A 16,549-nucleotide genomic window follows, 5' to 3' on the forward strand; every position below is an offset into this window, starting at 1 on the left:
AGACGTGTAGCAAGTTTCGGTCTGAGTTTGTTCATGAAAACACACATAGGTTGAATTACAGCTGTGGTCTGGAATATTATTGAAAGGCTTGTAAATGTTCTTGTTTGTGGTTTGGTGATAGAACATAGCATATGTTCGGTGATCTGGCTGTCTTTTTTGACTTGGCTTCCTTCTGGTAAACGTAGCTTCATTTAAAAAAATTAAAAACACAATAGCCCAAGCAGACTTTGTTTCGTTCATGCATTCCATGCATTGCAATCAAAGGGGCACCATCACTGTTCCTAACGCCACCATTTTAAAGTGGATTAAACAGTAGCCTTAACTATGTGGATTTGTATATCATAGGCCTATAGAAGACACCAAGTCCAACTTAACCCTGGCATATATTGGACATGACTTGAAATGTTGCTGGGTTAAACTTGGTTTCCATTCCAAATAACCCTAAAGTAATTAAATACTTGTTAAATGATGGAATAAGGCACATGACCTATCTGGATTCCTCAATCAACCCTGGTTAGACTGAAATTATCGTGTGCATTATCGATGCATTAAACTATTTTGATTTGGACGGCCGTTAAGCCTTATCTAGTAAATATGTTGTCTAATCATTTCAACCGATGTTACCTGATAGGGTAAAAGGATGATTTAAAATGGGATGTGTAAACCTAAGATGTTGAATAGACCATGGGTTTTTATATTTTACTGAATTATTTGCTGAATTATTAAAGGCCCTATAATCACGGTCAGAACACCTGGATGGTTTTGATGTTGTATTCCTGGAGGTAAAAACAACACATGGCACACTGGTGAATTCGTAACGTGTCCTAAAACGTGATTTTTTCCTTTTCTACGTTTAATAGAAGCATATTGTATGTCTGCATTTTTTTGCGTAATTGACCATTTGGCATGTATATCCGTATAGGACATTTATAACTTCAGAAATATTTTGGAGAGCAAATTCTGTTTTTAGGCTATTGTTCATTTAGACATATATTGAAGCAGCCTATATATCGCACTTCTAATTAATTCCTTATATTGACATCTTTCTCACTCTTCTTTCGATCGAGCTTATATGTTAGATTTCTCAAACGTGTTTCTGAGGCATCTTCATATTAGGGTTGACCTGAAGCATTGTTTTGGCCTACAACCTTGAAGGTTAAGCTTCAGACGTAGGGCTATGCTAGTGTTGGACGTCCTTGGATGTGCACTCGCGCTCTCATTGTTGAAATCATGTTTAAAAAACAATGCTCCCCTTACGCGTGCATGTATTTGGGTTCTTTTACAGGCATGTTAGGGTATCATAGGTTCATTTACAAAGATCGATGCTTAAATTTAAAGAAACATCATGAAACAAATGTACATAGGCCACATATAAATATATAGCCTATTAGATATAATCTATAGGCTGATATTTTCCTCCCATATTTATTTTCTTTAGTAAATCTACGTGCACAAACTTGGCTCATTGAGGTAGGCCTATTCAGCGTGTCATTAATGGCATCCTCTAAATACAATTAGTAGTATTATTCAGCAAATAATCGGTTTATGTATACTTGTTGATTTGTTCATTCATTGCTATTTCTCTGGGTAAAAAATCCACATCATCTACCTATTTCAAAACGTGGACCTGCTAAACCGATGTGAGATGATGAATTGAGAATAGGTGTATGTTTAGCGCTGTAGTGGATTGTTATTAAAACGCATTAGTTTCCTATTCCGTCATATAGGTCACAAAGAAACTAAGTGCGCCATACCCAGAGCAGGCATTCAAAGGCTATTACAATTGTTCTGAAAAAATTAGAACCGGGTAATCGATATCACCTCTGTGTAGGCTTTCCTTGTATTTTCATTTTTAAAGAATAACATCCTACTTAAACCAGACGCTGTTTAATTAAGAATCCAATGACAACAAAAAAAATATAGGCCTATAATAGCCATATTTGCTTTTAATTTTGGTTGTAATTGTTTAATTACCTCCTGTAAATTGATTTTTCTTTTCAGTTAGGATTAGATTACGATCACTACACCGTCATTATTTTAGTTAATGTCAAAGCATTGGCTTTAGTAGTTCTATAGCCTATAAAAGTGAGTAGATTACCTATTGGTCGTGAACTTAAATTGTGTTAAAGGTGTTCAAAGTGGTCAAGGTATGGGCATTGGAGCTTGATGCAACTGTACATTATTTTCAGGTTAAGACCATGCACATCAGCTTTGATTTTGTTTCATGCCAAGCAAAGAGAACAGGCTAAATATTCAAGATGTCCTTTGTCAGTCTTGGAATCAATTTCAAGTCCGTGTTCTAGGTGTCGCTGTTGACCACGTCTGCCTCCCAGTCATGAGTCAATTCGTCCATGTGATGGGAAAAGAGGCTGCGTCTCAAGGCCATTTTCAAATTTCATTGGTGAGCTTGTCATGTGGTAGAGAGGCATCCTGAGCAACACGGAGATTGTTGTGCTAGATATGTCAGCCTACAAAGAACATCTCTCTCCTTTTTAAAACTTCTCCAAAAATGTCCTTTCCCAACAGCTCTCCTGCTGCAAATACGTTTTTAGTTGATTCGTTGATTGGCGCTTGCAGAACAGACAGCTTTTACTCCAGCAGCAACATGTACATGCCGTCCGGTGCAGAAATGGGAACTTATGGAATGCAAACCTGTGGACTCCTGCCGTCTCTCGGTAAACGAGGGGACGTCAACCACCAAAATATGGGCATGAATGTCCACTCTTACATACCTCAAATTGATAACTGGACAGATCCGAATAGATCTTGCAGAATAGAGCAACCATCCAACCAGATGCCCAATTGCACATTTTCACAAAACATTAAGGAGGAGAGTAATTACTGCATGTATTCAGACAAGATAGCAAAGGTCAACTCGTCCGATGTCCCTGTATATTCTAATATAATCCCCGAATCGTGTTCAGTTGATGGCCCCGAGATCCCTGTTCCGGGCTATTTCAGACTGAGCCAAACTTACGCGAGTGGGAAACACCAGGACTATGGCCACGAGATGACGAGTCCAAACACCACATTGATGCAGCTCAACAGAATTACTCCCAAACCGCAGTTGTCTTCCTTTGTCGAAGTGGAAAAGAAAACGGCTGATATACCGCATAACCGGGAGATCAGCAGGACACCCATCCCCGCGGAAAGCCCGGATCCAAAGTCGAGCGCGCAGGAGGAGAAGAATTGCTCCACTGAAGCTTCAGTCTCCAGCCCAGAGTTGCCAAAGAAGGAAGCGAAAGGTAGGTACAATACAAGGATGAATCGTGTCATGGTGTAATATGAACGCTCCAGCATCATAAAAGCCAATATAAAACACAAACAGCCCTAAAGTCGTAATGTTTAATGAGAGCCTTACTCAGGTTGCAGTAAAATGCTACAGGAAACTGTTCGACTCGCACATATTTGCATTGAGGTCTATTCTCTTCTATATTTTTCTATATTTATAATGTATGTGTTTCTTTGTTGATTGTAGCAAAACAGAAGATTCCATTTTATAGTTGGGTAAATGTTATTTGGGAAAAGTGTATTTATTTATTGAAGTGTAATCCATATTATTAACATCTAGTAGACATAAGGCTTGTAGTCTGTTTTGTATCTTCATCCTCGGTGTTGTGATTATCAATTTCCTCCGAAATTATAATACAGAAATACTCTAGGCTCTAACAAATGTGTACTGTAGTGGATTTCATCAGTATGCCTAATATGCATGTCAAATATTACTTTGGTCTAAAAACTCAGTCGTGTAATTTAGAGCAGGTGTTGTTAGTTATAGTTTACAGCCTGTAATATTTCAACATGGTAGTAGCAGAGTACGACTACTAACCAATAATACTCATACAGGCTAAAACTAAATCAATATAATTGAAGCGTTCTATCATTCTGACCAGAGCTGTTTGACTAGTGAAAACATATTTGTGATAGTTTCATATTTTGCCATGTTAAAACATTTGTTGGTTTGATTTCATTTCAGACAGCAAAACTGACCCTCCAACGAGCAATTGGTTGACTGCAAAAAGTGGAAGGAAGAAAAGATGCCCCTACACAAAGCACCAGACGCTGGAATTGGAAAAGGAGTTTTTATTCAACATGTACCTGACTCGAGAGCGCCGTCTAGAGATCAGTAAAGGCGTCAACCTCACCGACAGGCAAGTCAAGATCTGGTTTCAAAACCGCAGGATGAAGCTCAAGAAAATGAGCAGGGAAAACCGAATTCGGGAACTTACCTCAAATCTCACCTTTTCGTGAGCATGCTTACATGCTTGTTTTATTGTCCCTTTCCTCTCTCTTCAAAGTAGTGCTGTGGCAGCATTGGACTTGTTTTTGTTTTTTTTCACTGAAACTGTGACTGTAATTGCTATTTTTGTCTCATTTACATTGTGACGCATTGTGTATTTTGAATGTTTCATCACAGGGTACAGGAGGCTAGATCTTAAATTATTAAAATATAGTAGGTATTCATTACTGGACTGTTTGGTTTGATTGAGTCTAAGGAAGTCACGGTGAATTGTTTGTAAGATCTTTTTTTTCGGACATGAAAGCACATTAATAGTGGTTGAATAGTTAAACATTCGTTTAAGAGTTAAGCGCAAACCGTCAGCTGAATCGTAAGTAATCTTATTAACGTTTCTGTATTATAAATGTGGTGAGCAATGTAAATGGGTGTACATCTTATGCATGTTTGTGGCATGTATCCTGCAATAAATTGATTGTCAAATGTCATTTCTTATTTCAGTGTTTTGTTTTGCAGTAAGACAAGGCTTTTTCATCAAGGCAGATGTGTAAGAAATAAATTAAAGTAAAGTAGAGCACTATTTCTGGAATTGGTACACTATATGCCCTAACGTTCTTTCAGTTCCGTTAAAATTAATAGGGACTGATCCGTAGCTTCAAATTGTTATCGTGCTAGAATCAAAGTAAATGAAAAGTAAGAGAAAAACAAGTCTAATAACGATATAAGTATTTTATCTTTAGGCCTGTGTGCAGGGTCCCAATATGAAGCATCTCAATTTTAGCGTTAAGCTATACTCAACATAATTTCGCCCCGGCTATTTTCAAATGATCTTATAAGGCCTAAAGTTATTATCTATTGAATTATTTTTTTATTATTATATTTATCATGAATTAGTTATTAGGACTATTTTCAATTAGCTTTTAGCAACTTGACTGTAATGAAAAAGAAACGTTAGCCTGTAAAGTTAAGTAATTTTAGCTGTTGATTGTGAATAAGGTATCTAATTGGCGTTCGTGGACTGTAAAACTTATTCAAATACACAAAATACACATTTATACTTACTTCTATTCAAATACACAAAAATAAGACTAATATCCAATAATGCCCTATATAGCTATGTAGCTAACATGTTACAATATTTACACGGATCTGGGAAGGTTCCTAATCAACCTACAAAACAGCCATTGGCGTCTGGATACATTCTACTATAAAGGCACTACACTCTTAGAAAAACGGTTCATTAGGGTTTCTATATAGAACAATTTATTCTAAGTGTGTAGAGGGATAGGCCTATAACAATAGCCTATTTAAATAGCTTTTTTGATCAAAACGGTTATGTTTACATACCACCTAAATATAAGGCTCTGATCATATATATATATAGCGTACAATAATGTTTACTTCTGATTAAAAACAGTAATAATTGAAATAAAATATTGCCGCAACATTCTGTCATGATTCAAAATGTTGCTGATGTTGATGCAGTTAAACGTCATGAGATGTTTTGTTTTGTAGGCTTATAATAGCATATTAGTTTGCCCAGTAGTAGACGTGTCTTCAGCCACTGTGTACAGTCCAACCCAAGTTTATAGCTCTTTATCTGTGCAGACTATTTGAACTCGGTACTTCTATTTTCCGCTTTCCTCTGCTTCACTTTTACTCACACATCACCCCCTCATGTCCAGATGAATGAATGCTGAAACGCACACACACACACCACCACCACCAACAACAACGATTGTATGGTTTTATTTAACATTGGCCGTCTTGGCCGCATCATTCGTTTGGTAACACTTTACTTAAAGCATTCAGGTATAGGCTAATGCTCTATAACGTGTTATAAGCATATGTGAGCCCTTATACTGTCTTATAACAAGACCTATAATATGCTATGTCTCTCGAGTTAACGCTGACGAAGCGGGTCCCTATAGCGTGTATGGACCTAATGACGTTCAAGCACAAATTCATTGGCAGCTCACCAGTGTGGTTCTGTTCCTTCTTGCTCGTTGTTTTTGCTCCATCCTGACCATGGATTTTAAATAAATCGGTTTATGGATTTTATTTACGTTTCTAGGCCTATTCATTGTATATGTGTCTTGATGGGAGTTTGCAAAAAGTAGGCTAGTTCCAATGCTCTTGGGGTGAGTCGTCGACTAATAGCCTAATCAAGAAGTTATGTGTTCTCAAAAGTAAGAAAACCTAAAAGGCCCTCTTAAATCTAGATTTTTAGACATTACTCTGCACAGATCCACTTTGTTGCGCCAAGAGTCCGTTTTATTAAGGGCACATTAATGTATAATCAAACGCACCTCATAAAGATTTTATTGATCATAAAAGCATTAGGCCTATGGCTCTCCTCTAGATACATACAATTTGTATACAAATAATACTTCCTGATTCAAACTTACAAGACCAACCAAACTAGTGAAAGTGACTCCTCGTTTAATAAAAACTAACAATTCCAAAACAGAGTCGGTGCGGAAATGGTGTCTCGTTATTTTACAGCATGTTATTACATTTATTTTACGAGGACTTACAACTTAGAAGTCTATAAAATGTTTTACAAGCATTGAGTGTATGACATACCTTATGACGATATCTTGTAAGAGTTTACATGCATAATATGCTGTGGCATCAATGTTGAGTGGTGGTTGTGAAATAAATGTGTGTATTAATCTGTTGACGTAAAAAAAAATAGTCCGGCACCGCCCTCAACCGTATGCACATTCAAAAGGCCCAGAAACACAGCATTTCTTAAGGTTTTAAATTGTTTCTCCTCAAACATTTGATTTTATTGGCACTCTTGAATAAATAGGCAAATTAAAGATAGGCCTACCGTTACCAGCGGACTGATTTACTCACTGTATTGGTAAATATGATCACGTGATTCATGTAACCAATCCCTGAAGATTAAGCCAGCAAAAATACTATGATTGTTCAGAGGGAAGGTTTCCGTAACAGTGTAACCTTTTATATGACTACGAAGGGATCCAAAAATGTCGACCAGTAGCACTCTAAGTAACTATTATGTGGACTCTATAATGGGGCATGAAGTGGAGGATGTGTACGGGGCGCGTTTTATCCAGGGTCCGCACACTACGACCTCAAGGCCATCAGGTGTTGGGGACAATGCAGATTTTTCCTCCTGCAGTTTTGCACCCAAGTCAGCCGTTTTCCCAGGGTCTTGGTCCTCTGTTCACACGCAGTCCACTGCCGCAGTGTCAGGGATTTACCATCCTTACGTCCACCAGTCCCATCTCTCCGCAGCAGACAGCAGATATGTTCGGTCCTGGATAGACCCAATTTCTAACGTTTCTTTCTCCGGCTTTCACTCTAACAGTCGGCATTATGGAACCAAGCCCGAAAGTTTACCACCAAAAAGGACTGAGAGTGCCACTTTTGAGACAGAGACTCCGGTGGTCGACCCTGGCCCTGATTACGCATGTGGAGTATCCGAATGCCCAGAAAAAGTAACCAAAGAGAGCGTTGGCAGTGATATGTCGAGTCACAGCGAGCCTAAAGAAGAGAAGCAACAACAACAACAACTTGACCCAAGTAAGTAAACGGAATTGCCCCTTGATTTACAACCGTAAGAACTGTAGGAGCTGGGTGTGTAAAACTGGAGGTTTTACTAACCTATAAAAGTGTCTAGCTCATAACCACGGGCCGAATAAAACTACCCACTGCTGTAAAGTGGGTATTTAACACAAAAGTGTGATAATAATTCGATCCACAAATTCAGTCTTTTGTACAAATATACAGTATTTAATTAAATTCCGATGCTTGTATTTGCTATTTTATTTAGTTTTCCTGCTTATTCTCATGTGAGTTTCAACTTTGTCCCCTCTCTTCTCCAGACAACCCTGCAGCAAACTGGATTCATGCACGTTCAACAAGGAAGAAGCGATGTCCATACACAAAATATCAGACACTAGAACTGGAAAAAGAATTCCTCTTCAACATGTATTTGACACGAGATCGACGATACGAAGTTGCTCGAATTCTCAATTTAACTGAAAGGCAGGTCAAAATCTGGTTCCAGAACAGAAGAATGAAAATGAAAAAGATGAACAGAGAGAGAGGCAGTAAGGATCACTTATAACTAGACTGGGTGTAGTCCCTCGCCTTTTGATGTATCATATTGTTGTGATTACTTAGAATAAAACCTTGGTTGGAGCTTAAGCTATGCATTTTTGTGTTGATGTACCAAATGGAAAGGTTGACTCAACATGCCCGGAAATATGCTGTCTTTCTTTTTTGTTTTAATCAAAGTAAATGTTGAGTCTTAAACGAATTACTCCATTGATTAACCCGAGCTCGAGTATTTATGCCCAAAATGAGACCAGGGAATAATATGCTTGCGTATATAGTTTTCTTAGTCGTGTAGCCTTTTAGAAAAAATCGAATGTTTTAAGAAGTTGCATTTATGCTTATATTTCGGTGAAAGAATCCTCACGCAAATTGGAAATGATTTAACAAGGTAGAGGCCGACTGAGTATGTTTGTCCGACTAGGGCTAGAATTGAAAACGAAAGGGTCATGTTTTTGAGTATTTATGATATTGTCACCGTGTTTTTTCTGAGGTTGCTAGTTTTGAAAAAAAGACAAGAAAGCTATAGGGCGTAGCCTTAATCATTACATAGGCTAATATTCCTGCATTTTTACAATCCAATTCCGGCTGTATTTAACCGTTAAGTTGTTCTTACATCATACAACTTTTCTGCTCAGTGGTTTTGAAGTGGTTGTCCCTATATAGACATGCTTGTTATTAGCCTAGCTACGTTGTACTTGAATATATATATATATATATATTTCAATTTGAGATGCATTGCTGTATATAGTTATTCCTGACGCTCTGAACACCAATTCAACAACGTGTATTAGCCGACTCTTAATATAAAGCTATGGGCTAGTGTAGGCCCCATCGCATCAATGCAGTAGTTTGTAAGAATTGAGAGGGAGGACTAATAACGCCTTATTGCAAACATAATTAGATGGGTTGATGAGGGGCGACGTAGGGTTAATGAGAACGTTTCTTTCACTTAAATACATTTATTGTATGAGCCTGGAGATTCAATGTTTGGACATTTCGTTGTCTTTTTTTTATTTTAAGGTCAGCAGAATGAAACATCTAAAAGGTGCCACTTGGTGTAATGAACTACCATTTCAGAATTGTTTTCCTACTATGAATTTGGCTTACAAGGTGGTTGGATTTCACTTGAAAAGTAGGAGAATGAACATGGTTTAAAAAGACTAGTAATAAAGAATTTATGATTGGGAGAGGTGTTGCACGGATTTCCAATTTATTGTCCAACCTGTACGTATAATTGCTTTAAAGCAGGAAGAAACGTGGTCCAATAAACCCATATAGATGGCTAGACGTCTGGTCTAAATGAGTTTATGGGGCAGGGCAATAATTGCACTCTCCTTTGAAACACTCTTACTTGGGGTGTTTGAGTCTGTTGCTGACTAACAGAAATGCAGCCATTTTTTTCCTACAGGGTGCCTGGTCGATAAATTGTCTGTCTTCGTGACTGAGAGGAAATCAGACCCCCTAATGGATAGAAAGTCACGTTTATTCATCAACTGCATTTCCTATTGAGAGGGCAAAACTTCACTTTGACTGCTGCTTAGAAGGCCGTTTACAGCGGTGGATCTATTGGCACTGCGAGGGTGGATGTTTCTGTTTCTGAAATTCCATGAAATGTCACATGTCATTACTGTTCTGTGTGTAAAAAAAAATAGCCCTGCGTTTTATGTGAAAAAAAAAAACGTACATTGTTTATCAGGGGGTGTTGAAACATCTGAGAATACAGTTGGATTTTGATGCATAATTTCTAATCGCTTTGGTTACTTTGATGAAAATAAATGATGATGATTGACACATTAATTCCCCCTATTCTCCAAGTATTGCTAAAGTAGTCTACTAGATAGTATTATTGGTTAATGAAGAGACACAACTTATTCTATACTGGGGGAGCATTTTGTTGGTAATCAAGAGCGCTAGAGGGCGACGTTGTTCTACACAAGACTACATCTCAATGGCGGTCGATGGGTTGATCGAGGCCCGGGTATAGGCCCTAAATGTGTGTTTCAAATATAATATTCAATTAATTCATAAAAAAATATATTTTCTATAGATTGGAGGCTTTGTTAGATCGCTTTTACCGGTAGATAGAATATAGGCCTATAGGCCTACATCAAATAACATATTGAGTGTTATAGTTGCAATTTCAGATTCGGCGAAAATTCTCAGTTAGTATTGTGTCGCTGACTAGATTTTTATTTTAACCCTTAAATATAATGAGCGTAATTAGCCTATAACCATACCTACATTAATAACAGAAAACAGTGAAAATATGCTTTTACATTAGAGCAATGGGTATAATAGTTTGTAATTAATGATTTAAGTTACTATGATAATGAATAGGATTATTATTAATTACGATTACTTATTTGTTTATTTGTATTAGTTGATTTATTGGTTCACCAAGGCCTATCAGAAATGTCCTTGAAATGTTAGCGAAGACCAATGAAAAGGAAAGGATAGGGCTACATATACGAAAATATTGGAAATGTTTTCTTTCATGGGACAAACACTGAACTCTGAATTCACTCCACTTGTATTTTTTTTCAGCCTCATCCAGTGATGTTAACTACTGTACATATAATTATAGGATGTTTTTGCTCCTACGGTATGCGGTTGTATCATAACATATCTCTTGACCTTGCCTGTTATAGGTTTCTTTTCTGGGCTATTTTGGGGACAAAGTCATCTATGAATCTCATTAAAAACAAACATATAAATAATATATACCGCAGGACAAGTCGACCTATAGCAAAACATTCTCCCGTCCCCTGGTTCCTTTCATGCTTTGGGATCAAAAGAAACGGCAAATGTGTCTTTAGGTGTGCTTGATCAATGTTCAGCAGTCGACAGTTACTGACTTCTGGAATTTAAAAAAACGAAGCCAACCATAAGACTATTGGACAACAAAACTAGCCTACTCCAGTCGCCATTGAATCGTTGGAATTGTCCTTAAAATTAGGCAGAAATGTGTTGTTATTTCGAGCCTTTTTATTGCAATTGGGCCTACAAACAGAAAAGGCATTTCTTGCAGCTTACAATTCAGCCTTTCCACAAGCTTGTCTGCTGGGTCTGTAGCAGCGCTCTGCATCAAGTTCAATAATTTTATAATCATGCAAAGCAGCGCGCAAGTTATCAACCGAATCCTTGTGGAATTACGTGTCATAGCGACTGCTCTAAATTTCACAAATACGATAATTTACAGAGACAGCAGGCCTTTACGACACCGCAAGAGACCGAGCTGCTACAATACCTTGACTATAAATCGTCCGGTGGTAATACTGGCGAACTACCAGAGCGCCTAAATGAAAGCCCGTCTTTTCCACAGACGCTCCTCTGGATGAGACCTCAAGGTTGGTTGATTCTCGTATGTGCTTTCAAATCACGTACAGGCCCAATTCCTAGGCTTACTGTTTTCAAAAATATCAATCTCTTGCCGTAAAATTAGACAATTCTTTGAAAATAATGATAATATGCTGGAATGCTGGAATGGAACATTGCATAATGCAGTCTTCTAACCCCTAGTGAGGAGAAGAAACAGACAGTCGGTAGGCCATAAAACTGAAGCAGGAGAGAGAATTTCCCTCCAACCCCATGTGACCAGGGAGATAAGGTTCGATGTGTCGACCCCACATTAAGAAAATGAGTTTACCATTTAAAAAATGCTGTCTCCAATGGTACCAATCCCACTGAAACACAACAATAGAATGCAACAGAATACACCCCCATTTTATGCACGCATTACGCACACCCATGCCCAGCCGAATCACGCTGAAATACACACACGAAAACATCCTAAAGGGCATTTGTGTACACTGCCTTCTTGCTGTCTTTACAGACCCGAAGCACATTGGTACTATCATGAACGAAAGACTGCTACAATGAATTGTGACTAATAATAATAATAACATACACATGTAATGTCATTTTATATTTATTTGTTGCTTAGTGTTCCCAAGAAAATACTGAGCATTGATTAATACGCCAAAATACATTATAGTATTTATTTTTATTTTTTACATCTTATGACATAATGCGTAATAGTCTTAAAAAATCATAGTCCTGGATTCCCTGGACTAATAGAGCTACATTTGGTTTGCCTTAATAATACGTGCATGGTGCATTCTGTGTTGTGTGCTGTATTAATGTGTTTAGGTAGCCTATATTTGCGTAAATATTCAATCACGGTCCTTTATTTCACCTTTATGAATTCAACATATGAAAAATATGCCCACATGTATAAGTTTTTAGTTGGAACAGCACCTCATTTTATGATTTTAATATCCTAGGAGGAAAGGATGATAGTCTGGCCAAAAAGGTGTGTGAGGACTACAACCGAAGCGCGTGCATAGCCTAGTAGGCCTAAGAGTTTATTTTTCAATAAATACCACATTTCCATTTTGGGGTTGATTTCGTGTAGTTATTTGTTGTACCCTATTTTCAACACCACATTGAGCCTGATCGAACTTGTTTCGATGGGGAGAGCCTATGGACCTTCCTCTTTCGATTTTTTTTTGTTTTAAATATCATCGTTAATACATTTGTTATGCGACATTGTAACCAACGTAAGACATACATTTAGCCACAACGGAAATGCTGCTAATGAAAATATTATCTTTGATTAGTGGTCAAAATATTGCATAGTGCCAGTGCCAATGAAGGTTTTCATTATTATTTTGTATCTTGTTTTTACAAAAATACTATGTTGGCATCATGAACTGCTCTACATCCATTCGTTTCTGTTTCCTGTTATATAAGACCAAATGTACTTTATTTCAACCATTGACCTATTCTAGAATATAGGTTATTAGCTGTATGAAATGTTTAGGCTCGACATTTACTTAACATGTTTAGTATGACTGATGGTTAGGCTCGTCAACATGGTAATATCTATGTTATTATAATAATGTTATAAAAAATAATATATTCCGTATGCACGAATCTTCTGACTCAAAACTAGCAAATTTGGTTTGTCTGCGGTTAAAATCTAACATGTGAAATTTCAATTCAAGAAGCAGGGGCATTGTTCGTTAACTTTCCAAATTAGATTTTCAAGCAAAGCTTTCTGAGAAGAAATGGGGAATGGCCCCCGCCATTATGCGCAAAACAGGGTGAATTGCTGCAGTCGAAATTTCTTTTTGTGAGAGGAGAATTTACAACTTGGTAATAGACCTTTTTATGTGCCTCTATCGCCTGTCATTGGATGCCACTGGTCATGTGCAAGAGGCAAACGTCTTCATGGCCCTTTTCCTGATTTCCCAAGCGGTTTTTTCTCTGCATTCTGCTGCTATAGCTTCCCCAACCAAAACGCTCAGCCTACACTCGCTCAAAATTTGCCTTATTATTGCTTGAATGAAAGTGTGAATCTACCAGATCCTCGATAACTATATTGTTATTTACTTGACTTGTCAGGGCTAGCGTTTCTTCCTGTGTGCATACCGACCTCCACATCGAAAGGAGAGCCTCTGCTGTTCATCATCCGTATAGTTTCACTGTAACATCATGTATTATTTATACAGAGTCACCACAAGAAAAGACATGGATTACCCAACTGCATTAGGTAAGCATTTAATGTTACAAACATCATGTTAGAATGGTTGTTTATTGACTTGCTCTATGCTACTTCCTGTCTCGTTGCACCAGGGTATATTAGCAGTATAGGCTAATCAGAACCTCAGTCGAGATGACATGTATAGACTAAAGCCAAAAGACACATGTTTAAGATAACTAAACCTGCTGCTATGCATGTATTATGAGTCAACACCAATGAACGTTTACATTTAACATTGCATGTGAATCTAAACGCATACAACTGTGATCGGTATTTTACCAATAGGCTACGTATGATTGAATTGTAATTTGCTGTGACAGTGGGTTGACGTGTTCATGTTAGTTTAGCCAAACGGATTAATGTATAAGGACGCATATTTAGCTTCAGTAGCCTATAACTAATGTTTACTAACTTTGAAGTACTTGCAGGGACGGGTTCTTTCGATGTTTGTGCGTATGAACAGTATCTGTCGGTCTGTCTGTGTGTCTGTCTGTCTATATGTTTTTGTTATATATGTGTATCTTTGTGTATGTTTGATATATATATATAATTGATTGTATAATGTCTCTGAAGTGACACGCAGCCTAATTAAGTTTTGAGGAGCTGTCTGCCAGATGATTTTAGACAGTTCGATTCTCTAAGTGAATTCTATTCATTAGTCCTCTTTTGGTGCATGACGTCGATGTCATTACTGTTGTGCGAGGTAATGGATATCTGCATGATGGAATTTTTATGAAGTCACCTGATATTGTCTTAATATTAGTTCCACTTTCTATCAGGGACGTTGTGTAGGCCTACTTGTGAATATATCATTACACTCAAGCTATTGCTCTATTGGCTATATAATAACAATAATAGACCTACACACGGTTATATAGTTGAACTAAACAAGATAACCATTTGCATTGTATTTTCAGATATGGATGTTTAGAACATTTGAATTTGTCATGTTGTAACAAACACGTGTGGAAAAATGCAACATATAATGTTAACCTTTCAGATATGCAGTTGTTGAGCTTTCCCACCCAGTTTTCATAGATGTTTTCGGCTGCCTGAGATGGGGGCAACGGAACAAAGACAGTATTTCACTGTTGTCTGACAGGCAGCTGCGAAAGTATTTACAGCTTTACTGCAATGCGGCAAAAGAGAGAAAGCCTGGAAAGAGGGCAGCCTATAAAAGTGGGGCCTGCGAATGACAAAACCCTGAGCATTTAAATTACTCGATTAGCTTCTAGTCTTAACTCTGGATCGGAAATCACATCACGTCCCAATATATGTATGGATATAGCGTTGTCATTTCGTCCTTCGTTCGTTCTTATATCATATCGCCCATAAATGAAATTCAATATTACACTGTATATCAACGTATGGATAGATCATTTATCTAAAAAATTAACAGAGCGAGAGAACAGTTCCCTTGATTATTATGTTTGGTGTGTGTTTGTATTGCAGTGTTTAACATTTTGCGGTTGTAGTGGTTAGCCATACGAATGAAGTTTTTTTGATTGTCAGTCTAGTTTAGCCTATAAAGTATGCAATTATTGAACATCATGGGAGCATATTAATCCAATCATCTGCGGTATAAGGGATGAATGAATAATGAACCTAGATCATCTATGGATTTTTCTCGGATTGAACTGCATACAAAGCCTACCATTTAAACATATAGCAAAATATAATGGCATGCAAGTGGATGCTAAAATCCAGGTGCAACAAATTGGTTATGCGCCATATTGATTGGGAGAAAAACTGAACACGCTGAAAAAGGGAAATTATTGCCATGTTCCAGCAAGAGGCGCTGTTGTCCAACATTCAGTTATCCCTTGGTTCTTTTTCCGCATAGTTTACCTTATAGGTCACTGAACTGGAATATGATTGGTCCTTGTATTCTGTTACACATATGACCTAAGAAATTGAAAGGAAGTGGTTTCTGAATTGAAATATCAGTCTAGATGTAGGTGAAGTTTTCGTATAACCAAACTCTTTTTTAAGAGCGTATAGTTAATAAGGAGAGTGGTGGGGTCATATGAGACTGGCCTACACCAATGCATGTGATGCATTTGATGGTTAGAACGTTTAGGTAGTCGTGTGTGCTTCTGAATCACCCCAAGCCAGCAGGGCATCTTTTATGAAACTTTACAGAAAGGAAACGGTGAGCGAAACACCCACAGATATGTGTAGACTACGTCAGGGATCACAGAGTCATCATCCGTTTTTTTTAAAGTTAGGCCTTTATGGGCAAGCAGTCAAACAGAGCAAAAATATACATAGGTAGATGTTGACCTATACAGTCAGGTCTAAAATTATTGGCACCCTTGACTAAGATGAGCAAAAAAGACTGTATAAAATAAATTATACAAATATGAACCTATATTGTATGTTCAAAACAATTGGGAAGATATATTATTTTATACTAATATAACTGCTCACAGAAAGAGATTTTGTGGTAATACTTAATTTTATCAAAAAAATAGGGGTCAAAATTATTGCCATGCCTTTTTTCAATACCTTTCAATACCTCACCTTACCAGGATAATGGCACTGAGCCTTTTTTCTAAAATGTCTGTGATATTGGAGAACACATTGGGAGGGTTCTTAGACCATTCCTCCATAGAGAATCTTTCCAGATCCTTGATATCCTTCGTCTGCGTTTTTGAGCTGGCCTCTTCAATTCA

General features: G+C 37.5%; 3 protein-coding genes across 4 annotated transcripts in view; all 3 read left to right on the forward strand.

Moving 5' to 3' along the window:
- Positions 1-16,549, forward strand: part of LOC111975417 (homeobox protein Hox-D3a) — a 40,393-nt gene that overhangs the window by 4,825 nt on the left and 19,019 nt on the right. The window contains exon 1 of one of the 2 annotated variants that reach the window (XM_024003693.2): positions 13,569-13,883. The exons of the other annotated variant lie outside the window; for it this stretch is intronic. The gene's annotated coding sequence lies outside the window, so the exon portion shown is untranslated. Of the gene's footprint in view, positions 1-13,568; positions 13,884-16,549 lie in introns of those variants that run through there. 2 annotated transcript variants of the gene reach the window in all.
- Positions 2,412-4,725, forward strand: hoxd10a (homeobox D10a). Its single transcript, XM_024003756.2, has 2 exons — positions 2,412-3,245; positions 3,977-4,725. The coding sequence occupies exons 1-2, from the start codon at positions 2,510-2,512 to the stop codon at positions 4,249-4,251; spliced, it is 1,011 nt and encodes a 336-aa protein (XP_023859524.1). The 5' UTR covers positions 2,412-2,509; the 3' UTR covers positions 4,252-4,725.
- On the forward strand, positions 7,193-8,419 carry LOC111975465 (homeobox protein Hox-D9a-like). Its single transcript, XM_024003778.2, has 2 exons — positions 7,193-7,792; positions 8,095-8,419. Exons 1-2 carry the CDS (start codon positions 7,234-7,236, stop codon positions 8,337-8,339), a joined length of 804 nt encoding a protein of 267 aa, XP_023859546.1. The 5' UTR covers positions 7,193-7,233; the 3' UTR covers positions 8,340-8,419.

This window comes from Salvelinus sp. IW2-2015, linkage group LG2 (assembly GCF_002910315.2).
Source record: "Salvelinus sp. IW2-2015 linkage group LG2, ASM291031v2, whole genome shotgun sequence".
Classification (NCBI taxonomy): Eukaryota; Metazoa; Chordata; class Actinopteri; order Salmoniformes; family Salmonidae; genus Salvelinus; species Salvelinus sp. IW2-2015.